The sequence below is a fragment of the Muscardinus avellanarius genome (assembly GCF_963383645.1).
Source record: "Muscardinus avellanarius genome assembly, chromosome: Y".
NCBI lineage: Eukaryota > Metazoa > Chordata > Mammalia > Rodentia > Gliridae > Muscardinus > Muscardinus avellanarius.
In genome coordinates, this window is record NC_137809.1 from 8,351,210 (window position 1) to 8,378,618 (window position 27,409).

At 41.1% G+C, this 27,409-nt stretch overlaps 2 protein-coding genes across 2 annotated transcripts in view; one reads left to right on the forward strand and one right to left on the reverse strand.

Moving 5' to 3' along the window:
• LOC308279535 (F-box-like/WD repeat-containing protein TBL1XR1) overlaps nucleotides 1-27,409 on the reverse strand; it is a gene marked incomplete at both ends in the record, with an annotated part of 935,328 nt that overhangs the window by 126,294 nt on the left and 781,625 nt on the right.
• Nucleotides 1-27,409, forward strand: part of LOC308279546 (protein Shroom2-like) — a gene marked incomplete at both ends in the record, with an annotated part of 142,826 nt that overhangs the window by 78,578 nt on the left and 36,839 nt on the right. Inside the window, 1 exon segment of the mRNA XM_080719675.1 lies at nucleotides 7,230-7,451. Within this exon segment, the coding sequence (XP_080575801.1) occupies nucleotides 7,230-7,451 (222 nt within the window).

Sequence of the window (27,409 nt, forward strand, 5' to 3'; positions counted from 1 at the left end):
TTGAATTCTGGGATGTTCTGCCTCTGAGCTATACTCCCAGCCCTTTTTATTTGTTTTATTTTTTGAACAGGGTGCTGAGAGCCTTGCTGTGTTGCTGAGGCCATCCTCAAACCTCTAATGCTTCTGTCTCAGCCTCCCAAGTACTGAGATTAAAGGTGTGTTCTACCACACCTGGCTTAATTTTTTTTTTTTGAGACTTATTTAAGTTGTTCAGGATTGAAAGTTTCAATCTTCCATCTCAGGCTCCTTAATAGCTGGGATTACAGGTATGTGCCAATGTGCCTACTAAAGTTCTTAATAGAATTAATTTTGCACAGTATATGAAAAGACTTGATCATCATGTAAACCCTGGTAATTATGCCTTACACTAAGAAATATGGATATAACAAATCTGAATTATTACTGTGGATATTATAAGAGTGCTTTCTCTTTAGAAGTAATTTATGGAAGCCAGGCAGGGTGGTATGTGCCTGTAATCCCAGCACTTGGGTGGCTGAGACAGGTGGATCTAAGATTTGAAGCCCACATGCCATAATTTAGAAAGACCTTGTTTTTCAAAGTAAGAGATAAAGTAGGGCTGGAGTGTAGTTCTGGGGTAGAATGCCCCAGGTTCAATCCCTAGTTCTACACACATGCACTAAATATAAAAAGAAAAAGGGTCTCCTTTAAGTGTACATTTAAGAGCAGCCAACACCCAGATTTGGGGCTCGATTATTTTTCTCTCAAATAAATGACCAGGGGCACTAAGCATGGTGGCACACACCGGAATCCCAGTGCTTGGGAATCTGACACTGAAGGATCACAGATTCGCAAGCAACTTAGCAAGACTGTTCAACAACCTAGTGAGACCCTGTTTCAAAATAAAAAATCAAAATGCCTGGGGGTGTAGGTTAGAGGTTCCTGGTTTCAGTCTTCCAAATCAGATACACACACACACGCACGCACGCACGCACGCACGCACGCACGCATTTTAAATAAACATTTTCATATGGTTACAGATTTATACAAAACTACAAAAGAGAGTTTCCACATTTAACTTATATCCAATATTTCTTATTATCAAAACTGACACCAGTATAGTATGTTGTGCTATTATTTGAATGTTGCATGCCACCAGAGGCTCATATGTTAAACTCTTGGTCCCCAGGGTGAGGCTTTTGGGAGATGGAACTTTTAAGATGTGGAGCCTAGTGGAAGGTCTTTAGGTCACTGGGAATGTGTTCTTAAAGGGAGTGTGGGGCCTTGGCCTATTTCTCTTTTTCTTTTTATTAGTAGCCACGAGGTAGGTAGTTTTGTCTGCTTGGTCCACACACTAACACTATACTGTGCTGCTTCACAGCAGGCCTCAAAGCAGTGGGACCAAGCAGACATGGGCTAGACCTCCAAAATGGTGAACTTACTTACTTTCTTTCCTTCTTTCTTTCTTTCTTTCTTTCTTTCTTTCTTTCTTTCTTTCTTTCTTTCTCTATTTCTTCCAATATCTATCTATCATCTATCATCTATCATCTATTATCTATTCTCCCCCAATAATGGTTTGAGATGTTGCTGTGAGTTTTTGTTTGTTAGCTAGTTTAGAAAAAATAACCAGAACTACACTACTACAAGCTTAAGCAAAATTAAATATATTACAAAGGCAGAAAGAAGGAACAGAACAATTAAGGATTCAGTGGACTGCTTTAAAGTAAGTCTATGAACACATACATTTTTTATAAGAATTCTTTTCTCCTTCCTCCCATCCTGCTTAGCCAATAGACCTTTTTTTCCCCACCCAAAGCAGGTGGCGGCCCACCAGTTATCTCTGCTGTGTAGGCCTTTTCTGTTAGATCACTGATTAAAATGTGTTACTTGGTTAGCAAGGTCAGGGGCTACATGGTATATGCCTGCTTTGTCTTTGGTTTTATTTTTACTCTCTTCTCTCTCTTTTTTTTTTTTTTTGCTGGTACTGGGGTTCCTGGAAGCCCTTCTACCTCCTGGCTACACTCCCAGACCTATTTTTTATATTTTTATTTGGAAACCGGGTCTCTTAAGCCAGCGCGGCTGGCTTTGAACCTGCGCAATCCTCCTCTCTCCGCCTCCCAAGCATGGGGTTTACAAGCATGCGCCACCACTCCCAGCTTATTTTTATTAAGTTTGAAACATGTACTGTCCACCTGTATCCTTAGTGAGTTCTTAGCTTTTCCCTATCTCTGTCTACTAGAAATTACTGACAGCTTAGAAACAGGAAAAAGAAAAGAATTATTGTTATTGTTGTTGTTGTTGTTGTTGTTATCATTATTATTATTATTATTATTATTATTATTATTATTATTATTATTATTATTATTTAGATCCAGCAATACCACTTCTGGGTATCTACTCAAAAGAAAGGAAACCAAACTACCAAACTAATGCATGTGTATCTATGTTCATAGCTGCACAATTCACCTCGGTACTAGGGAATGAACCAAGGGGCATTATGCTGCTGAGCTACACCTCCAGCCCTATTTTTTGCTTTATAATAAAGAAAAAAAAGACATGGAGGTTTGAGGCTATAATAAAAACTATTTTGTGTAATTAGTAATCAATATTGGGTTAATATAGCTTACTTTTAATTTAGTTTTTTGGCTTGTTTTGAAACGCTCTTGCTCAGTTACTACATGCTAAACCTTGAACCTGCTGAGATCCTCCTTATCTCAGCCTCCCAAATTACTGGGATTACAAGGCATGTGCCACCACCTGGCTTAAAACTGTTGTTTCTATTGAGCATTTTGAGTTAATCAGTTTGTAAATACAGGCAGTCTTTGAGTTATAATGGCTCAATGTAATAACAATATTTGTTCAGTAGAAACCCAGCTTGGAGTTTTGAATTTCTTTCTTTCTATCTGTCTCTCTGTCTGTCTGTCTGTCTGTTTATTGTGGTACTGAGGATGGAACCCAGTTCTACCTCCAAGACCCAGTTCTCAGCCTTTTTTTTCTCTCTTTTTTTTTTTTTTTGTTTTGGTGATACTGGGGTTCCTGGAAACCCTCCTACCTTCGGGCTACACTCCCGGACCTATTTTTTTATATTTTTCATTTCTATATTTTAAAAATATCTTATATTTTTATATTTATATAAAGTATATAAATTATATATTGTTTATATTTTTATTTGGAAACAGGGTCTCTTAAGCCAGCGCAGCTGGCTTTGAACCTGCGTGATCCTCCTGTCTCTGCCTCCCAAGTGCGGGGATTACAAGCGTGCACCACCACGCCTGGCTTTATTCTTTATTTTGAAACAGGGTATCACTGAGTTCCAATGGGCCTTACTAAGTAGTAGCTGATACTATCCGCAAACCACAATTCTTCTGTCTCAGCCTTCCACATGCTAAGATTACAAGTGTACGCCACTACACTCAGTTTGAATTTCTATTGCTAGTCTCTTTTCAGGCTAGCAATAAGCCCTTGAGATGGTGAGCAGGTGGCCACAGCACTGTCAACCCTGCAATCATAAGAGGAAATAACTAATACCCTATAGCTACAACATGTGGTAGATTTGGTATATTAAATGCAACGTGTGTGTGTGTGTGTGTGTGTGTGTGTGTGTGTGTGTGTGTGTGTGTGTGTTTTGCTGGGGATTGAACCCAGGAGTATTCCATCTCTGAACTTTTTTTATTTATTTTATTTTTGTGTGTGTAAAAACAGGGACTCCCTAAGTCTCACTAAGTTGCTGAGGCTGGTCTTGAATTAATGACCCTTCTCTTGCAACCTTTCATGTACTGGAATGACAGATGTGTACCATCAGGCTCAATTTATTACATGTTGTTTTGACTTATGATATTTTCATTGATAGTGGATTTGTTGAGACATAATCTTATTCTCAATTACGAAACATCAGTATTAAGGACACTTAATAAGTGCATAAGTGTAACAAAATGTTTAATTAGCCATCAGTTACTTAACTGGATTCCTATTATGTGTATGGCCCTGAAGTATACATTAAGCATTTGGGATATGGAGACAATTTAGTCATTCTTAGATGGCATTTATCTTGGTGACAGGAATGTATTTGGTAAAATAATATATGAAGATGAGCTGGGCATGTGGTGGTGTATTCTTGTAATCCGGCACTTGGGAGGCTGAGTCAGAAGTATCACAGATTCAAGACCAGCCTCAGCAACTTAGTGAGACTCTCGGTAACCTAGAGAGAGTTAAAAAAAATGCTGGGAATAATAATAATAATTTGTGGAGATGAAAAATACTGGAAAGGCTGTAGACTCTTACATTGGAGAAACAGGTTCAAATTCTAATTTTTTTTTTGTACTAGAGATTAAACCCAGGGGCATTTTATTACAAAGCTACACCCCTGTTCCTATTTTTAATTTGAAACAGGGTCTCTCTAGGTTACTGAGGAGCCTCATTTAGTTGTTGAGGCTGGGCTTGAATTGTGATGCTCTTGTCTCAGTCTCCCAAGGTCTCAAATCCTTCTTATGCTCAGGTCACCCAAGCTAGCTAACCTCACATCCTTGGATGTAGGAAATTCATAACTGCCTTTCTGGCAGACTTAGTTCAATGTTTAATGGGTAGGACATGATCAGATCAAGTCAGTGCTTTCAGATTTGGTGAAATGAGCAGGAGTCTGACATAATCATTGGGCATTGAGAGAGTTTGATGGAATCAGATCAGGAAGAGAAAGTCTGTGGTGATGGCTAGGCCCAGGACTTGGAGGCTGGGCTCTCCCCCTCCTGGTGGGGAAGGGCTGCTAGGAATGTCAGTGGGGCAGCTGCCTCCTCTCTAGGCTGGGGGCACTGAGGTCTTGCACTGTGCTAGGAGTGGAGGGACTTTAAATACAGATTATGTTGAAGAGTCAGGGGCAGGCTGAGGCTGTTTTGTTCTTCCTGGAGAGCCTCACACACAGTCACACTTGGCATGCTTGGTTGGTTGGTTGATGGATTCTATTCCTAATGAATATGCAGTCAACTCAAAAATATCAATAAGCTGGGGATGGTGGTGCATACCTATAATCTTAGGGCTTGGGAGGCTGAGACAGGAGGACTACAGATTCAAGGACAGCCTCAACAACATAGCAAGACCCTGTTTTAAAATAAATAAAAGCACTGAGGATGCATATCAAAGGAAGAATGCCCCTGGATTCAATCTCCAGTACCAAGACACAAAAAAAAAAGACCTAAAATAGGCTATTGAGCATCTTTTTTTAACCCTGATTATAGCTATGGAGCTGAACTCCTTATTGTACATATTGTATGATCATTGAGATTAAGAGTACTTAAAATGATGAAGTCATACATCAGCATAACAGGCTTTTCTTTCTCCCATTTTCAAAATAGAAGCTTGGGGGTGGTGGTGTACATCTATAACCCCACTACTTGGAAGGCTATGACAAGAAGATCACAGGTTTGAGGCTAGCCTCAGTAACATAATGAGATCCTACTTCAAAATTAAAAAAAAAAAATAGAACTGAGGATTTAGCTTGGAGGTCCAACACTCCTGAGTTCCAGCCCTGGTACTATAAAGGAAAAAGGAGGTTGGGCTATAGCTCAATGGTAGAATGCCTCTAGATTTAATTCCTAGTACTGCCTACCTCCTTCTACCCCCAGAAAAAAAAAGAAAAGAAAAGAAAAGAAAACCCTGCTCTTAGGTAGGTGTGGTGGTATGTACATGCCTGTTATTCCAGTACTTGAGAGGCTGAAATAGGAAGATCACACAGGTTTGAGGACAGCTTGGGCAACTTACTAAAACCATATCTCAAACTGGGCATGGTGTTTATAATCCCAGCATTTGGGAGGCTGAGACATGAGGATCGTGGTTCGAGGACAGTCTCAGCTACTTAGTGAGGCCCTTTGCAACTCAGTGAGACCCGGTTTGAAAATATAAAGACTAAAAAATAGGGCTGGGGGTGGAGCTCAGAGGTAAAAGTGTCCTGGGTTCCATCCTCAGTACCACACATACACACAAAAAAAAAACCCTGTCTCAAAATATAAAATAAAAAATGGGGACTTTGGGGTATAGGTCAGTGGTAGAATTCCCTGGGCTCAATCCACAGTACAACAACAACAACAACAACAACAACAACAACAACAACAACAAAAAGATTGGAAGGAAGGAAGGAAATTCTGCTACAGATTGCCAGTGTACACACAATGGCTCAATCTCAATATCCCACACACACATGAGAAACAGACAGAAAGACAGACAGACATATGCTCCCTTCAAGTCTTTTGGGGTTTAAAAGGAGAAACCTAGTCAGGCATGGTGGTACATTCCTGTCATTTCAATACTTGGGCAGCCAAGACAGGGAGATCACAGATTCAAGGCCAATGAGATCCTCAACAATTCAATAAAACCATGTTTCAAAATTTTAAAAAATTATAAAGGGGTTGGGATCTAGCTCAAGGTAGAATCTCTCTGGGTTCAATCTCAGTGCCACAAAAAAGTAAAAGGCAGAGAGAGAGAGAAGAGAGAGAGAGAGAGAGAGAGAGAAGAGAGAGAGAGAGAGAGAGAGAGAGAGAGAGAGAGAGAGAGAGAGAGAGAGAGAGAGAGAGAGAGAGAGAGAGAGAGAGGAGAGAGACTGAAAGGGATGGGGAAGGGGAGGGAGAGAGGGAAGGAGGGGGGAAAAAGGGAGGGAGGGAGAGAGGGAGGGAGGGAGAAAGGGAAACCTTAGGTGGCTTACACAGTGGAATATCTGGAACATTTGCTCTGAAGCAGAAGTTGCTGGGCTATGTAAGTTAACAGAGCTACATGAACTTGTTCATCATAAGGCAGCAGGTTGTGACACAATAGCTATTTCTAGCCTGGTTTTGTGGCTCCTGGGGGCTGTCCATGGGAGCTGCTGGATCTGCCAGTCCCTAAGTGTGTTGCTTGCTGCCTTTGCAAGTTGTGAGAGCAAACTTCAGTCCACTACAGTAGGCAGAGATAAGGGACATGTCATTCACATGGGACCTGCTTCAAAATGCCTGTGCTGTTTGTTAGAGGGTTGTTGTTTGTAGTAACTGCGTCTTTTGTTTTGCTGTCTTGAAGGGCAAGTTGTTCCTGCACTCACAATGCTGTGGGTTAGATCTGTTAAGGTCTGGAAATATTCTCACTGCATTGTTCCCCCGGAAGAGAAAAAATAATGCAAATGAGGGTGCACATTCCAGCTGGAGCTCTGTGGTTGTGCATGTGTCTGTGGGTATGCCTGCTTGTGCTTTGTGTGTACATTCAATCTTTGCAGCTTTAGTTTTAACAGCTGGCTAAAGCCACCTCGGAACTGGCAGCCAGGGCTCCCCGGCCCCTGCTGGTGGGGCTGGTAGCCCTGGGGATGTGACGCGCGGGGCCATTGCTCTGTGCATTCTGCAGATGGGTCACCCCGGGGGGCGGGCTGGAGGGCGCCTGTATCACAAGAACAGCTGTCTGCCTGCCTTTTCTTTTGCACTAGCAGTCACAAACAGGCACTCTCACCTTGAGGCGCTGAGTAAGTGGTCGGGAGAAAATGGTGAGTAAGCCACAAACAAATGGGAGAGGGGAGCGGCAAAATCAGGTGTGTGTGCGCGTGGCCAAGACAAATGCCCCACAGAGCCGTTCACAAGAAGCCTGCTGTCTACAGTGCAGCTTTTTACCTGGCTCAAATGGAATCACTATGGTTCTTAGCATTTTCTGGTTCTGACATTGTGCTCTTTGGTGTGATGGTGATGGTGAAGAAGCATGCTATTTCTTTGAGGCAGTTATTATATATGTGCTTGGGATTTTTCATTATATGTTTTATGTTTTTTGCCTTTTCTGGGTTTAATTTTTGTTTGTCTGTGTCACTAAATGATTGGATCCCTTTTGCTGCTTTAATGGGAGCTATTGTGCATGTGGAGGGGATGCCATTTTCTCAGGGAAGTAGCTGCAGAAAATTATATATACTTGCATGCACACATCCTCGCTGGTTCTGCAATTCCAGACTCATGGAAGGAGGTGACATTTTGAAATACATGTTTAGTAATTGTGTGAGCAGAGAGGTAGCAAAAAAAAAAAAGGGAGCTTAAAGAAAGGTTTGCAGAAATCTATCTGGCAGCATTTATAACTGAAAAGCTTGCTGCCTATATACTATAGACTAAGATTTATAAAATAAATGAGTGAGTAATAATATTTTAGCATGTCATAAAAATCTGAAGGTTTGGTACAGATTTTAAATATAGTTGGAATATTTTTCTGTGTAAAACAGAACCTTTGAGAGCATATGGTACAAATATTCTTGATGTTTTTGTGGAAGAGAAGTACTGAATAGGTGGTAGAAAAATGATCATGTCTCTACTTTCTTTTTCTTAATGCATAGTGGAAAAACATTTTGATATCTCTCCTCACACACACACACACACACACACACACACACACACACCCCTTAAGAAAAAGCTTTGCAAAAGAATTCTTACTCATAGAGGCATATACAAAAGCAATATATATATATATATATATATATATATATATATATATATATATATATATATATATATATATATATATATATATGTATGCATATTTTTTACAAAAAGTACTAGAAATAGTCATACATGTGTATGTTAACTGTCTATGTTACCAAAATCTTCAGTTGCCTACTTCAAGTGACAAATGACCCTAGCCAATGTAGGCTAACTGGCATCTGTTTTTGTATGGACTGGCTATTCCACCAAAACCTGCCTTTGAATTTTGAACATTGAGGAAGATATTTTATGTGGCCTTTGGAATGCATTTACATGTCTCTTCACTACATTTTATTTTATTTTATTTTATATTATTTTTTTTTGCAGTACTGGGGATGGAACCCAGGGACATTTGACCTCCAAGCTATACCCCAGCCCTATTTTTTATTCTTTATTTTGAAACAGGGTCTCACTGAGCCTCACTAAGTAGCTGAGGCTGGCTGTGAACTGCGATCCTCCAGTCTCAGCCTCCCAAATGCTGGGATTACAAGCGTACGCCACCACGCCTGGCTCTCTTCACTACCTTTCATTCTTTGCCTCTTCAGTATATAATATTAAAGTGTAAGAACTCCACTGAGAATTAGTAGGAACAAGCTGACTTGTTTGTTTGTTTGTTTGTTTGTGTTTTGTGGTACTGGCGATGGAACCCTTTTACCTCCGGGCTACACTCTCAGACCTATTTTTTATATTTTATATGTAAACAGTGTCTCTTAAGCCATTCAGGCTGGCTTTGAACCTGCGCAATCCTTCTGTCTCTGCCTCCCAAGCATGGGGATTACAAAAGTGCGCCACCATCCCTGGCAGGAAGCTTACATTTTGTGTCCACCTTGATTCTGGTGTCCTTTCCCTGTTCTTGGACATTAGGGTTTTCTAACTGGCTTTTTCTAGAGTAGGTTAGCAGCCAGGTAAGTTATTTAATTATTCACTATTTTAAAATATCTTTGCAGAGCCTCTTTTAAAATTTTTTGAGAGTTCACAGTGCCTTTTCACATACACATCTTGGGTTTCACAAGGTGGGTTCTGCATTCACTTTAAAGGGAAGCCAATTGAGGCTTGAATTCTACCTCCAAGCTACACCCCCAGCCCTATTTTTTTATTTTTTATTTTGAAACAGGGTCTCACTGAGTTGCAAAGGGCCTCACTAAGTAGCTGAGGCTGGCCGCAAACCATGGTTCTCCTGTCTCAGCCTCCCCAATGCTGGGATTACAAGCATGCGCCACCATACCTGGCTTAATGGAAAGTTGTAGATGTGATATGTCTCATTTTCAATGAGCTGGTGGGTTTCTGCAAGCTCATGAAGAAAGGTCTCACAGGTAACCCTGGTAACTTTCACATGCCTTATCCAGCCTGCTCTCAGTGCATTGAGAGGGAATTTCTGGGGATTCCAGGCAGTTGAGATACAGAGACACCAACTGGGTTGGAACCAGGGCCTATAGGCTAATTGACCTGCCTTGGAGGGATGTGCAAACTCCTGACCTTCTGACGCTTGGTTTCTTCATCTGTGAAATATAAGGAACTTGGATTAAAGTTTTTCTTTTCTTTTCTTTTTTACCAATGATTGAGCCTAGGCATTCTACCCCTGAACTACACACTCTGCCCTTTTTATTCAGTGTGTTCATGTATATGGTACTGAGTATTGAACCCAGAAGCATTCTGCCTCTGAGCTTTACCCCAACCTGTTTTTTTTTTTTCCTTTTTTTTTTTTTTGTGGTGCTGGGGGTAGAACCCAGAAGTTCTCTATCTCTGGGCTATACTCCCAGACCTCTTTTATATTTTATTTGGAAACAGGGTCTCACAAAGTTGCTGAGAGCCTCACTAAGTAGCTGAGGCTGGCTTCGAACCTGTGCGATCCTCCTGTCTCATGTGCCACCACACCCAGCTATGTTTTATTTTTTAAACAGGATCTCACTAAGTTGTGAAGGGCCTTACAAGTTGCTGAGACTGGGCCACAAACCTGCGATCCTGAGTTACAACATGTACCATCATACCTAGCTTTTATTCTTTATGTTGAAACAGTGTCTTATCAGGTTGCTAATGTTGGCCTGGAACCTGAAATACTTCTGTCTCAGCCTTCCCAAATACTAGGAATCCAGTTATGCACCACCACATGTGAATGGATTCAAGTATTTCTTAGGTCCTTTTTGTTAGGTTCTGGACCCCCCCGCCCCCCAATACGGGGCAGGGGCGGGGCTGGAAGCCAGGAGGCAGGGAGACCCGCCTTCTTACCCTGCAAGGTCCAGGATTTTCCCACGGAAAGCCACTCCCCTTTGATAAAAGGGGGACGGAGCGATCCAGAAGAAGAAGAAGCTTGCGAGACAGAGGGATTCCTACACTCGTGGAAGGCTCTCTTCCACACACCTCCGCCCCCACCCCGCACCCGCGACACCGGGGGGGGGGGGTGGGGGGGTGGGGGGGGGGAGGGAGCTACGCGGGACAAGTGGGCTGGACTAATAAAAGACTTATGGTACCTGCATGGATGATCTCACGTGTCTGTGGAACTTGCAAACCTAATACTTTTCAGCCATAATAGTTTTTATTCTTGGGAAGAGAAGCCAAGAATCCGAATTATATTATTCAAATATACTTATTCAACTATATAATTAAGATTTAATTATGTAGATTATATGTTTAAGATAAAGTATGTAAATTCAATTCTATAATTAAAATTATATAGTTAAACTGGGCGTGGTGACACACGCTTGTAATCCCAGCATTTGAGAAGCTGAGATTGGAAAATGCTGTTTGCAAACAGCCTCAGCTACTTAGTGAGGCCCTCTGCAACTCAGTGAGACCATTTCCAAATAAAGAATAAAAAATAAAAAATAGGGCTGAGGGTGGAGCTCAGAGGGAGAATGCCTCTGGGTTACATACCCAGACTGCAAAAAAAAAAAAAAAAAAGATACAGTCAAGCTGGGCATAGTGACTCATATCTGTAATCCATATACTTGGGAGACTGAAATGGAGGATCACAGGTTCAAGACCAATGGGCAATAATTTAGCAAGATGCTGTTTCAAAATAAAAAGTAAAACAAAGCTGAAGTGTTGCTTAGAGGTAGAATACCCCAAGTTCAATCCCCAGTACACACCACACATGCAAAATTATATCTCTAGCCCCATGGACTGACTTGTAATTCTATTGACTTGCTCATCACTATTCTCATTTACATATGTGGAAAATATAAGTACACACATGACACACACAAGCATAATGCCATTGGCTTCTTGAGGACAAGTGAAATGAGTAGTGGTCAGCAGGCTTCATTTTCTTCCAGTAGGGCTTGGACAGAAGCAGTTAAAGCCATTTGGGTGTTACATGTTAAAAACTCATAAGGGGCAGGGTATGATGGCGCACGTTTGTAATCCCCGCGCTTAGGAGACAGAGACAGTAGGATCATGCAGGTTGGAAGCCAGCTGCACTGGCTTAAGAGACCCTGTTTCCAAATTAAAAAAAAAAAAAAGTATAAATTAGTTCTGAGAATGTAGCCTGGAGGTAAAAGGGCTTCCAGGAACCCCAGTACCACCAAAGCAACAACAACAACAACAAAAAACTCATAAGGGCCCCTCATAGATAAGCTTCTCCCAGGTAAGACTTGTGTGAAATTTGTTATTTAATTCTTTTGCTAGGAAATCTGGCCAACAGGTCTGGAATGTAGTTGGAGACTATTAAAGGAAGAATAGCTAGAAATTCTAGGAAGTCATTTAATATTGACACACATTTGTATATTTAATATATATGCATATAACACATACATACTGTGTTTATGTAGATGTATGTACATACATACTATGTGTAAGTATATGTATTACACATAATGTATATATACATGCATATATATCTGTATGCATATATATATTACACATAGAGATTTTATATAGTGATAAGTTTGTAAATTCTCATGTACAACAAATAACTGAATTTTTTTGAGTAAATAATTCATTTCCAAATAGAAATCACCTGAATAATAATCAAGCAGTAATCTGAGATGTGAGATTTTCAGAATTTTGGGTCACACATTATACTGATAAAAGGAAGGCATTTGAAGCAAATTATTTTCTACTAATTAAGGGAAATAGCCAGCCAGCATGCCTGCCTGCCTGCCTGCCTGCCTGCCTCCCTCCTTCCCTCCCTCCTTCCCTCTCCCCTTCCTCCCTTCCTTCCTTCCTTCCTTCCTTCCTTCCTTCCTTCCTTCCTTCCTCTCTTTTTGCGATACTGGGGTTGGAACCCAGGGCCATTCTACCTCTGAGTTCCACCCCCAGCCCTATTTTTTATTCTTTATATTGAAATGGGCTCACTGAGTTGGGAAGGGCCTCACTAAGAAGCTGAGGCTGTCCGCGAACTGCAATCCTCCTGTCTCAGGTTCCCAAATGCTGGGATTACAAGCATCCGCCATCACACCTAGTGATAGCAGACTTTTCTAGAGTTTAATATATTTTTTACCAAGTTTACAATTGCCTTTTTTTGGGGAGGGGTAGTGAGGATGGAACCTTGGGGCATTCTACTTCTGAGCTACAAACCCCTGTTCCTATTTTTTTATTCTTTATTTTGAAACAGGTTCTCATTTTTAAGTGTAATATAGTGTGTGTGTGTGTGTGTGTGTGTGTGTGTGTGTGTGTGTGTGTGTGTGTGTTGCTGAAGATGAACTCATTCTATATTTGAGCTAAATCTCCAGCCTTTTTTATTTATTTATTTTGAAATGAGGTCTCACTAGGCTGCTGGCAGATTTACTATGTTGGTAGGACTGTCCTCAAACCTGTGGTCCTCTGTCTCAGCCTCCCAAGTACTAGGATGACAGACGTATGCCAACATGCCCAGCCTTAATGTATTTATTTTGGCATGAATATGTGCTAACCTGGGGTTACAGCTTCCTCAGTTGTAGTATATAAACTTTGTAATATTTCCTTTTTTAAGAAACTATTTTACTCATTAGAACCTTTTTATTAAAACTATATGGAAGTTCTGGGAAGCAGAAAGAGGACTCTCACCTCAATACCCCACCATAGAACATGGTCTCTGCTATCAAATCCTTTTGCAATTCAAATATATATTTGTACATATGCAGTCATATTATTGTTAGGTAACCCATAGAGACATGCCAGACTTCAGAATGCCATAGAGGCTGCTTTATTACCAGCCAGCCGGAGCAAGCAGTACCATCTAAATTGCAGCCTTGAGCATTAGTTTCAGCTGCCTTTTATACCCCTTGGTTACAGATTTGGGAATATGGAAAAGTCATGTTTTTATAATCATAAAAAATCATTATAGCATTTGACAGTCACCAGGTATTCATTTAGAACACACAACATATTTTACTCAGATACTGTATTGTGGCCAAGACAGCCTCCTCATACCAAATTACAGAAGCAGATAATAGCAGTTAAAATTTCTTTCCACATCTAGGTTTAGGTACGAGATACACTTGCCTAATGCTTCTGCCTAAAAGAGACACAGCGCCTCAATAGTGCATGTAAATTCCCATTTTAAAAAATCTTGTATATATGATGCAGGTTCCTGGAAACTCTTCTACCTCCGGGTTACACTCCCAGATCTATTTTATTTTTATGCTTTTTATTTGGAAACAGGGTCTCTTAAGCCAGCAAGGCTGGCTTCGAACCTGGGCGATCCTCCTGTCTCCGCCTCCCAAGCGTGGGGATTACAAGTGTGTGCCACCATGCCCGGCCTTGCCCAGGTACCTCGGCAGGCACCTGCTCAGTGAGATGTCCATGGCGGCGGGTGCCCTCCCCAGAGATGATGGCTTGCAGTGGGCTCTGGTTCCCGATGAACGGCTGTGTGAGTGTTGTCTCATAGGCTTGAAGCTTTCAGATGTTGTAAGACCCCCGCCAAGGGGAGACCCTCAATCCACCTCGGGATAAGCGACGTCAAGTACCATGAGAGACTTTATTTTCCTTGATGCAAAAGCAAAAGGTAATGATTTATTAAGGAGCCAGTGCACTGGGGCCAACTCATATAGGAGTTCAGCCCCGAGCAACTGAAAGTGTGGATATTTATAGGAAAAAGACCACCAGTTAGGGGGGTTTGGGCCAAGTTACATGCGTTTACAAAATATTACAGAATCATTTGAAAAAGTACATTCTGTAGTCAAGTGTTAGATACCAGGTGTAGTCAGCAGGTTCCTGGCACAGGGCACGCTGACCCGGTCAGATAAGATGCTAGGTACATTCCTGGAACAGGGTGGGCTTATTACATATTTTTCGTTCTTAAACTATGCTTCTTAAGCTGCAAGCTGCAGTAATATATACTTTTCTTTTTAACTATTAGCTGGCTGTTTTAACTATTAGCTGGCTGCTAGGGCTTGCGATTTTTCTTCTAAATGGAGCCTTTCAATGTCAGATGGTGGTATGACCAGACCCAAAGAGAAACATCTATCGAAGCCCTTTGGACAGCCATAGAGACATACTCACCAATCTGACTCCCTCACCAACACCCTGCATGAATGTTATCCTAAAGCTGGGGCCCCCAACTTCGTCCCTGTTTAACTAGAAGCAGTTTATGACCGACTCAGCGTCCTTATTCCTTTGCTAAGGGGTACATTCATGTGGTAAAAATAGGGAGAAAGTAATGGAAATTAAGCTCATGTTAACTGTTAATAAGACTTGTAAAAGTAAAAATGTATTTTCTGTATTTACCTTTGGCCTGACAGGTGTCAGGAAGTTACTAGACTGAGGGGGGGGGGGGATGTACGAGTATTGGGAATGGCCTAGGAAGATTTGAGGAAGTTCTGATTATTAATGTATTTCAAAAATTGGGTGAGGGGTAGATCTGTGAAGGACTTGGTTTCTGCCTAAAAGCAGGCAACTATTCCAATGTAAATTAACATAGCTAAAGGTAATTAGCAAGTCAATAAGAGAGGGGAACTAGGACTTCCTCATCCTCATTCTAAAGACAGGTATATGTAATTGGATAATCTAGCTAGGATGGGAGGAGGGAGTCAGTGAAAGGAGACACCTTGGTGGGAAATGAGACACCTTGGTGGGGACTTTTACTACGTCAGAATTACGTGAACAAGATGGAGGACATGGGTAAAAAAAGTCTTTTCCATGTTTTGTATTTCTGTGATTTCATTCAAAGCACCCCCTCATTTTACTCCAGGGTAACATGAGGCTGTAACTGTCTTCTGTATTTCTATCTTTTTAATAAACTTCTTTAAATCTTCAAAAAAAGAGAGAGAGAGAGAGAGAGAAAGTGGGGTGACCGTTCCCATCACAAACGCTGAGCAGAGCGTGTGGGGCGCTCGGGACGTCCCTCTGTCCTTGGGGTCCTGCAGGCCAGGCGTGTGCCCCAGACACCAGGGCATCACCGCAGGGGCAGGGGAGGCCGCAGATGCAGGGGATGGAGGCATTCCCTCTGGACAGATGATGGGGGCTCGGGGATGCCTCCCCAGGTGCTGAGACACTCAGCTCTGGGTAGAGGAGCCTCCCACCTGTCTACTTTCCTACCTGACATCAAACGGGAGAAAATATAAACGTTTCTCAGATGGCTGTTCACAGAGGGTGCTCTCTTAAGAACATTTAAAAATGTGTCTGAATTTTATTTTTTGGTGGTACTGGGGATTGAACCCAGTGGCATTCTACTTGGGAGGTTGAAATAGGAGGTTCACAGGATTGAGGCCAACCTTACCAATTCAGCAACTTCGTGAGACCTGTTCCAAAATTAAAAATAATATACTAGGGATGAGGATGTACCTAAGAAGTAGAATGCCCCTGAGTTCATTCCTCAGTATAAAAAACAAAAGATACCTAGTTTTTATGTTGCATGGGTTTCACAAATTAAGGATTGCTTCTCATTTCCCATGGGAAGCCTGTTTCTATTAGCAAGGATGATGTGATGTGTTCCAGGTCAAAATGACCCACTCATGTTTCCTCTGCTATTTTTTTCCAGCTCCTCAAATGTGTTTCTCTTTGTGACAGACATCCTTTGTGCTTTAATTTCCAATCTTTCTTTATCATTTAACCCCAGTACTTGAAAAGCTCAGACAGGAGGTTCAAGACAAGCCTGAACAACATATCAAGACCCTTCACAAACTACAGACTCTGTTTCAAAACAAAAAATAAATAAGTAAATAAAGCTGGGGGTATAGCTCAGAAATAGAATGCCCTGGGTTCAATCCCTAGTACCACTCAAAAAAAAAAAAAAAAAAAAAAGAACAAAAAACAAAAACCTAAATTTGCAAGCACACTAAAAATGAGTATATAAAATTATCTTCAGTCTCTGTAAATACTGATATGGTTGAGGGAACTGTCCCAGGACCCTGTTATGCTCCTGAAACTCTTCCAGTAGCTGCAGGTTATTGTTTTGAACTAGGTATAGATAAAACACTAGTCTGAACTCTTGCTGAAAGCTTAAATGAGTTTATTATTACAAAGATGGAAATATAGAATATAGTTTAAAGTAAGCACATCCTGGGATATGGAAAGGACAGAGGGGACTTGTACATGGAATGATGTTGGAGTCTGTCTCCATAGCCACCCAGCTCCCATCCAAAAACCTGATGGCTTTATTGTTTTTCAGCACCAAACAACTTTACTGGATATGTCTGAGACATCCCATCAGGCTAAATCCTCCTCTGAGTTACTTCCCCAGCCCTCTTTTAATTTTTATTTTGAAACAAGATCTCACTACATACAGAAATGCCCCTTTTCATTACTCTTGTTGACAGTATGCCAGTGCATAATCCATGATATATTGTGTAAGTTAGCATTTTGCTTATACTTAAACAAAAGGCATTGTTCATTCTCTTTAGTCAGAATTTTTTTGGTACCCACAGTCACCCCTAACTGGCTGGCTTGGCCCATTTTGGGGATACCCTTTCCATCTCAGAGGCCTGGGCAGTGTCATGTCACATTGTTGTGTTGTGTTTTACAAAGCAGTTGTGTATGGTATTGGTGTAATGGACATCCATATTTGTATCAGCTCTGCTCAGACTAGTAGTTTTTGGTGCCTGGCTCATAGGAACCCACACAAAACCTTCTTTCATACCATCAGCTTTTAATGTCTCTAACTCCCACACTACCCCATATGATATGGAATTTGAGGATCATGCATGGATAAGGAAAGAAAAATGTGAGTCAGTTCTTTTGTCTCTGTGACTGAAATTTCTAATAGAGACAATTTAAAGGAGGAAAGATTTTTTGGTTCATGGTTGCAAAGTTTTCAGTTAATAGTCATCTCCAAGGCTGAAATATGATGGCAGCAGGATAGGGTGTAAGAAAGCTGCTCAGCTCTTTTTATCTGGGAAGTTGGGGAGGAAAGGGAGGAAAAAGAAGAGAGAGAGGAGAGATAGACATCAGAGACAGGTATAGTGCTCAAGGCCATGACCTCAGTGCCCTACCCTGAGCCTTTGCTGTCAACACATAAGCTCAAATAAAAATGGCACCTGCATTTCCTATCCCACCACTGAGACTAAAAGTAGTTGGGAAGGGTGGACTCTATTGTATGGCATTGTATGTATGTATGTATGTATGTATGTATGTATGTATGTATGTATGTATGTATGTATGTATTGTACTAGAGATGGAACCCAGAGGCTTTCTACCTCCGGGCTGTACTCCCAGACCTATTTTATACTTTATTTGGAAACAGGGTCTAAGTTGCTGAAAGCCTCACAGCTGAGGCTGGCTTCAAACATGTGCGATCCTCCTGTCTCAGCCTCCCAAGCGCGGGGATTACAATTGTGCACCACCATGCCCAGCTCTAAGGTGGGTTTTAAGGTGTGGTAACTTTTTATTGGCCAGGCACAGAGAAGACAGATGACCAATAAGATAATTAGAGTCTGATGCCAGGGCATACTCTCAAGGTGGGGCATAGCTGAGGGCTTTTGAAGTTAGGAAGGAGATGTGCATAAGATGTGGTTACAGACAGCAGAAATGAAGAACCACAGAAATGGAGGCCCATAGAAATGGAGGCCCACAGAAATAGAGGCCCACAGAAATGGCCTAGTGTTTTGTTTTTTTTTTATTTTTGGTACTCAAGATTGAAACTACAGCATTATGCCTGGGAACTACACCAGTGTCTTGCTAAGTTGCTGAGGCTAACCTTGAACCTGTGATCTTCCTACCTTAGGCTTTCAAGTACTGGGATCACAGGTGTGTGTGTAATAGGTTGAGATGTTGACATAGGTTCTTGTTCTTCGCCAGTTTAGAAAAAAATAGCCAGAACTATACAGCTGCAAGCTTAAGCAAATTTTATTATTACAAAGGTAGAAAGAAAGTACAGAATAGGGTCAGAGGAACTCAATGAAGTGCCTGGAAAGTAAGACACTGAAGTTTTTAAACACAGAACAGTTTTTATAAGGATTTATTAATCTCCTTCTTCCCGTTCTGCCTAGCCAATTGTCTTTTTACCAATAGTCTTTACCTCCTCCCGACACAATGCAGGTGCAGACCCACCAGTCATCTCTGTGGTGCAAGCCTTTTTTGTTAGATTTATGATCAAAATGTGTTATTTGGCCAGGTGTGGCAGTGCATGCTTGTAATCCCCGTGCTTGGGAGACAGAGACAGGAGGATTGCGCAGGTTCGAAGCCAGCCACGTGTGCAGGCTTAGGAGACCCTGTTTCAAAATAAAAATGTAAAAATAGGTCTGGGAGTGTAGCCCAGAGGTAGAAGGGCTTCCAGAAACCCCAGTACCACAAAAAAAAAAAAAAGTGTTATTTGGTTAGTGAGGTCAAAGGTTACATGGTATATGCCTGCTTTGGAATTTGAGGAATGTACCATCCACCCATGTCCTTAGAGCCTCCACACTTTAAAAGACTATATTCCTGTATTTTTCTTCTTATCATTATAAGACAAGTTTTCAACAATAAATAACTTCTAGCAGATAGAGATAGAAAAAGGCTAAAAAAAAAAAAAAATACAAACAAACCTATAAGGACACGGGTGGATGGTACATGGAGGCTTTGGGCTACAACTCTTTTATGTACTTGGTAATCAATATAGCGTTCTCTTAACTTTTAACTACTGTGAGAATTTAGTGTTTGTTTTAGCATTCCATGTTTAGCTGGGCTAACAGCTAGCTTTTATCTGACCAAGGTCAATCTTGGCTGTAACTCTTGGCTGACAGCTTAAAGGCAGAAAAAAGGATTTTATTGTTTTGGCTAAGTATGAAAGCTTAGTCTTATTAGCAATTAATACAGCTCTTATTATCAATCAATATAGGCCCAATCCCCATCATTGTGGACCACCACACCCAGCATATCCAGTATTTTTGATAACTAAGGTGGATACTTCTTATTTGGTGAGGGTAGAAAAAAGCCAAGTGGAGTATAAATACACATAAGGCAAGGTTTTAATTAGGTATTCAGATGAAGTGATACAGCATTGAAGAAGAGAGGGATGTTAGAAACACATTTTAAATGCTCATGAACTAGCCGGGCATCCCGGCATTCAGAAGCCTGAGACCTGGAGGATCGTGGTTCACACACAGCCTCAGCTACTTAGTGAGGCTCTCTGCAACTCAATGAGTCCCTGTTTCAAAATAAAGAATAAAAAATTGGGCAAGGGAAGTAGCTCGGAGGTCAAATGCCTCTGGGTTCCATCCCCAAACCCAGAAAAAAAAAAAAAAAAAAAAAAAAAAACTCATGAACTCAAAACTAATTTATCAAGTTAATTTACTTCTGTGCAGAAGAATGCATGCACACACACCTTAAATTGGAGCAACCATACCACTCGTGCAGTCCAGGCTCCTTTTTATCCTCTGATGCATATCCTGCTGTGTCATCCCTCATTGGCTGGAGTGAGACTTAACAGTCTAATCCATTTGGCTTATTTCTCACTGAGCAAGTTTTTTTCTTTAGAACAAAGGAGAAATGGAAAATCTATACTTCCAATAGTAGATCATACAGACATGTATAACAGAAAGTTGCAAAATGAATTCCTAAGGTAGTTACAAAATGAAATTGGGTTAGTTTTTATTTGACCTTATAATCTAGATATAAAAGATCATTTATTTTTCTTTTTTTTGGCTTTGATGTGTTTTTATTTTTTATTTAAAATAAATTTTTTATTGGTGCATTGTATTTATACATCATATTGGGGTAAAAAACTTATGTGAACATATATGTACACATCACCCATTGAGCCCCTATAAATACGTTGTGTGTTTTAGAGATTTTCCTCTTCCCCCCTCCTTTCTCCTCCTTTAGGTTGCCTTGTTTGCTCCTCTATAGGATTTCCTTTATTCATCTAGAGTTCCTCCTATGACCCATTTCTCCCTAGCTTTCACATATTAGGGAGAGCATCCAATTTCTTATTTTTTTTGACTGACTAATCTCACTTAGCAGAATGTCCTCCACTTCCATCCATTTCCCTGAAAATGGTGTAATTGTATTTTTTATGACTAAGTAAAATTCTATTGTGTACATATCCCACAGTTTTGCAATCCATTCATCTGTTGATGGATGGTATCTCTGCCACCACTACAACTTACCTGGGTTGAACTGCAGTGTCAGATCAAGGAGTTTATCAAAGCTGTGGGAGTCCCTGTGGGTGCAATCCTGGGATTTCTCTTGTAGGAGCCGCAATTTCACCCACGTTTTTGGTGTGCGCTGGTCTGGAGCTCTCAAGGGCATGGTTAGCTCTCCACCTCTGCTGGCAATAAGGTGCTGCTGCCATGCCCTCAGCCATGAGGCTGGCATATTTCCTTTCTTGTTTTGAGCTCTGCTTTGAATCCCTGGAGGGCATGTTGAGCTTCTCCACTGGAAGTTTTAGATAGTCTTTGCACTGAAAGAACTGCTGAATTACAGCCGATTGTTCTGCAGCTACTCACTTCAGCTCCTTTTTTACCTTTTCCTCTCTGGTGCCTGGTGCTTTGAGGGAAGATGGTGCTGGCACAGCTCCTGCTGCCGCAAGATGGGTCAGTTTCTTTTCTCCTCTCTGGTTTTTCTTTTTCTCTGTTCCTTGTATTTATAGTTTTTATTTCTTTATTAATAGTGTTTTCTGGCTATGTAAAGCACTGATTTTGTGGCAATAGAGATCAAGTGTTAGCAGGACTCGTAAACGCTGCTTTTCTTGGTTGCCATCTTCCTGGAAGTCCTCATTTATTTTTCTTACAGGCACCAAGGTGCTCTCCAAATCTAGGGAAGGCGGGCTAAAGTCCAGTAGTTTTGCATTGGTTAGGGACACAGATTTTGCTTGTTTTAATACTGGAGGCTGATTCCAGTGATATTCTACTTACTAGTATGAGAATATGGTTGTCTTTTCTATCAAAGTGTTACAGTTTTGGGGTGACTGTTTCTGGGGAACTCTGTTAGGCTCCTGGAAACTTCCCATAGCTGCAAGTTCTTGTTCTGGACCAGGATCTATATAAACTAGCCTGAACTTTTGCCAAAAACTTAAATGAGTTCATTATTACAAAGATAGAAATACGGGAAAAAGTTCACAGCCTATACTATTTTCGGGATAGTATATGGGGGAGACCTGAAATGAAGTCACCAACGATTCCTGTCCAAACTATGTATATTTATTCTTAGCTTAGGACAAGAATCCACAGTTTTTCTTCTGTTTGGGGTCGTTTGGGGTTTTGTTATAGGTTGGGGGTAAGTATGTCTGGGGCCCTAGTAGGGGTTCCCGGGGAATGGCTTCTCCAAACCATATTCTCCCAATCCGTAACATTTTTGGCGCCCAACATTGTGGGGCAATGTGGAGCACGTGGCTCAGTAATTTTCACAGGACTTTCTGTTCAGTGGGCCAGTGGGGAACAGCAGCAGTTTTAGTTCCAGCTGGTGAGCTGGTGAGCTTTAAAACAGCTATAGAGCAGCCTTTGCATCACGGCAGCTCTGAACGTGACTTTCAGAGCATCTCACCAGTGGTCCTAGTACCACTGCACCCCAAAAGGTATGTACCTTCCTGGAGCGATAAGGAGTTCCCCCAGAATGACCGTGATTGTCTGGCACCTGGGAGGCAATTCTGGTTCACGGGGAACCCCTGACCAAGAATGTAGCCTGTGGTCAAATCCCCTCCAGGAAGAAACCCCTTTAAATAGTGTAGGCTTGATAGGCCCAATAAATGCCCAGCCATTCTGCCCACATCACAGATGGCACACTTTTAAAAGCCCTATACAAGGTTAAATCTAAGAGAAATGCGCATGGCCTACCTCCAGAAAAATTCCCAAACAGGAGACTCTAGCCAGCACCCATTTCTAAATAGCAGTGAGTTTTTTCCCCCAGCCATGGAAAACAGATTCTAAGGAAATAAGCTAAAGGAGAGTAGATGGACAGAGAAAGCTCCCCAAACAGGAGATGCAAGCCAGCAAATGGAAGTAATTTTTTTTTTCTTTCTGTGGTTAAAAACAGATTCTTAGAAGATAGGCTAGTTTGTTTTTAGTGACAGGGTCTAGGAAGCGTGGCCATTAGCAACTGTGGCCACGTGCACCCTGTTGGTCACTATGGCAGGTCATGGTCACCAACAAGTAGTGGAAGCCATAATGGGTAAGCTTTTCCAAAAGCTCAAAAAGAGAAAAATAAACCTAGTAAAAGTTTAGCCAGGTAGATCTTGCTGGATGATGGCCACACCTGGGGGGACATTGTCTGGCATTCTGCAGGCAGCTACAGCTCCATTTGCATAAGAAAAGCCCTTGGGGAAGAGGCAGCTCAAGGAGAAGGCCACGCTCAGCTGCTGGAAGCTCAGAGGCCCCTCAGAAGTGAAATAGATAAAAGGAAACAAATTAATAAGACCTTTTTTTTTTGGGAAATGGCAATCTTTTCAGCCAGAAAACCTCATTGAGAGACGGGATAAGCACTGTGAATTCCAGGCATAGCAGGGGGGAGGTGGCTTAACTCCACATGTGCCCCAGTTTTCTGGTGGACAGTGAAACCACTAAAACTGCTCAATGTGGTCCATGCTGGATGCCCCCAGCTGGACCACTGGCTTTAGGAGTATAGGGAACTTCATGCGAACAGAGAAAGGCCACACAAACCTCTCTCTGTCTTAGCAGTATCCTAAATGCTAGGTAATTCCTCAGTTTTAAGTAGTAAGTAGAGCAAGAGGTCGATACACAGGTCCAGGAAACTTATAGAACTCCCTTTAGACAGGATCGGAGAAGAGGATCCCCACACCACATAATCGTCAAAATGACCAATGTGGAAGCCAAGCAGAGAATCTTAAAGGCAACAAAAGCAAAGGGCCAAGTGACATTCAGAGGCAAACCAATTAGAATCACTCCAGACTTCCCAAACCAAGTTATGAGAGCCAGAAGGGCTTGGAGTAACATATTCCAAACTCTGAAAGAAAACAACTTCCAGCCAAAAATTTCCTACCCAGCAAAACTTTCTATCAAATTAGATGGAGAAATAAGAAGCTTCCATGACAAACAGAAACGGAAGGAATTTATGTCTTCAAAACCAGCACTAGAGAAAATACTCAGAGATTAACTACAAAGAAGAAATAGGTAACACACACCAGAACCAGAGAAACAAGAGTTTCCATCCAACAGACAATTAAGATTGGTTATCTGTGGAGATTCATTATTTATGTTAGTCTTTTACCTATCTCTAAATGGTATTGTTTGCCTTTATTGTTGTTAATTTCTAGGATTTCTAGTTGGAATATTAATATACTTTCAGATATAGCATTTGGAAATATTTTATCCCATTCTATTAGTAACTGTTAACTCTGTTTACATTGTCTTTGGATATACAATATTTTTTTTTTAGGGAGTTTGTATACTCCTCTGTTGCCTGTGCCATTGAAATCATAACCAAGAAATCACTGCCAATTTCAATGTTGTGAGGTTTAATGACCCAGATTTTCTCCTAAAAGTTTATAGTCTTAAGATTTATATTTAGGTCTATTATCTATATTGAGTTAATATTTGTATATGGGATTAGGTAAGGGTCCAATTTTAATCTTTTCCATGTAATTTTTATTTTTTAACAATATTTAGTTAAAAGATTAATATTTCCACCACCAAATGTTCATGGAAACCTTGTCAAAAATAACTTGACAATATAGGGAAGAATTTAGCTCTAGGCTTTTATTTAACTCCAATGGTTTATATATCTGCCTTTAGAATAGTACTACACTGTTTCAATTATTGTAGCTTTATATGGTTTGAAATCAGAAAATATATATCTTCTAGCTTTGTTCTTTTTCATGATCGTTTTGGGTACCTAGAGTCCATATTCTATAGTAGGATAGATTTTTTTCTGAAAAGTAAATATATAAATATGTGATAGTTTCACCTAAAAAATAGAAAAAAATATTCTCTGCTAAGAAAGAAAGCAAAAAGAAATATTGAAATGTTATCTTTAAGTCATCAAAAGCTTGGTATCAGACAAATGAAACTGTTATGTGAGATTATCATTTTTAATTTTAGATAAATTGCCATAATACTAGATGTCAACTACTAAGCCAAGCATGGGAGGGAGGGATGGGGAGAGAATGGGGTGGGGATTGGGTGGGGGCTGACTGGGAAAAGTGTGCATGTATGTCTACAAAAGTATGTATCCTACTATGATGTATGAATACAGTGCACCAATAAAAATAAATAAAAAAATAAAATAAAATAAAATAAGCCCGATGTTAGAGCACATTTTAAGTTACCAATCTTTCCCTTTGTCTATTTCTCTGGAGAGGGATTTCTGATATTATCTGTGAGCTACATTTTCTTCCAAAGGTACAAAGCATCTTCACTAGGATCGAGTAAAGGCACAACTAGTTAATCTCCGCTCAGATGGAGTATTACTGAAATTTTCAGCAGCTACAGAAAACATCCTACAGAAAAACTAGGAAACCGAGAGATCCACGCGATTACTCACCCTCTGTAGATGAAATCTCGGTGGAAAATGATGTCTCGGTGGGACCTCCAAAATGAAACGGGGGTTTCTTGCGAGAAAACCCCTGCGAGTTCTTGTCTACGGTGAGGGAAGAATGACACCTGCAGACCTCAGGAAGGGGAGTAAAAGGTTTATTGGAAGCAGCAGGGAATGGGGGGAGGGTGGCTGAACACCCCAAAGGGGCTGGAACTCTGGGTCCAGCAGCTGCCTTCAGGACAATACTTGAGAGTAGCCCAAGCTGAACTGCCTTCAGGTACAGGCTGCTTTCTTCCAGAGTCCACGCAATCTGCCAGAAGGGAATAGAGAAAAGTGGCCGAACACCCCATAGGGGGGTCGGAACTCGGGGTCCAGTAGCTGCCTTCAGGTCACTACTCGAGTGTCGCCCGAGCCAAGTGCCCATCAGTTGCAAACTACTTTCTCCCAGAGTCCACGTGATCTGCCAGAAAAGAGCTGCAGGTCACCCCTAGGGGCCTGGTCAGCCATGATGTCCAGCAGAGGACTTCAGGTCACTACTCGAGAGTCACCCGAGCCACGTGCCTTCAGATGCACTCTGCCTTCTCTCAGGGCCAACAGGACCTGCGAGAGAGAACAGCTCCCCAAAAGGGGAGGGGGTCCTGAGAGGGAAGTCCCTGCTTTTGCCATCTGACTGGCTGATGCCTGGCTGCTTGCAAGTCCATTTGTGGTTAGGGTGACTCCAAGGAGAATTTGCATAGGACATTTGCAAGTTCTTTGAAGGGTCTCCTTTCAGGAATGCCAGACTTGCTGGGTGGGTTTGTTGATTAGGAAACTCAGGATGGCCTTGTGAAGCTTTGACCTTCTTATCTCTGAACCTTTAGAGTTTCAGGTATCTGTTGTCTCTCTGGAAACTCAGGATTGCTTTCTGAAGCTCTGGTCTTCTTATCTCTGAGCCTTTGGAGTTTCAGACATTTGTCGCCCCTCAGGGAACTCAGGAAATTAACTTTTTTCTACCAAGGCCTTTTCCCTATCTGCCTATTTTCTTTCTATCTCCTCAATAACATTATTGGGCAACTAGATCTATTTGGAAAGGAGGAAAAATAGATAAAAGTACCTTATCTTCAGCTGTTCTTTAACTTCAGAGACCACCTAGAGTCTTTTAATGATTGCAGGGTGGAGACAATTCCCAAAATGCAAAAAGCCTGGCCACTATGAAGCCAGAGCATTCCAGGTACAGCTGCAGCAGCCTGAAATCCTCAGGGTCTTAGTGCTGCCAGATTAGTTTCCAATTGGTTTTACCTGCAGGCCTCCTTAGACCAACTGGAGAGGAGAGTTTAGAATTCCATCTGTCCATACAATCTGTCCATATCCAGTTTTCTTTTAAGGGCTGAGTTTAAAACTATATCACCAACTCAAAGCAATCAGTGCTGACATTATTAGTTAATTCTTTACCTGGTACATAGCTGTAGACTAAAATTCCTTTGTATAATTGGTATTAAATATTAGACTCGCTGGGCGTGGTGGCGCACGCTTGTAATCCCCACGCTTGGGAGGCAGAGACAGGAGGATTGCGCAGGTTCGAAGCCAGCCACGCGCGCTGGCTTAGGAGACCCTGTTTCCAAATAAAAATGTAAAAATAGGTCTGGGAGTGTAGCCCGGAGGTAGAAGGGCTTCCAGGAACCCCAGTACCACAAAAAAAAAAAAAAAAAAAAAATTGGACTAATACAGCTTGTTTTTATCTTTAGCCTAAACTGTTATAAAAATTTATGTGATAGTTTTTCTAAGTACAGGTGTTTGTGTTTTAACACTTGGTGTTAACTAGACTAAGGGTTAGCTTTGTCTGACCAAGGTCAATGTTTAAAATAATATAACTCTAGCCTGATGGCTCAGAAATAAAAAGATTTTATTGTTTGGCCTACATATATAGGCTTATTCTTGATACTGGCTCAATCCTGGAGGCTCAATCTCTAGCAGTTTTTTTTGTTGTTGTTCTTGGAGAAAAACTTTATTAAAATAAACAAAAGTAAGAAAACATCTTAGTTCATGTGGCTTAAATTGCTAAAGGTTTTAGTTTGCTAAAAATTTCAAAATTGTCACTAAAAGATGAACATACTTTGGTTTCTTCAGGTAAGACAACTACCGTCATATTGTCTTCCTGGTAATAGATGTTTAAGTTGTAATGTCATTCTAAAGATTTGTTTTGTTAAAATAATTGTTTAATCCACTGGCTGGTTATTAGAAGGGATAAATTA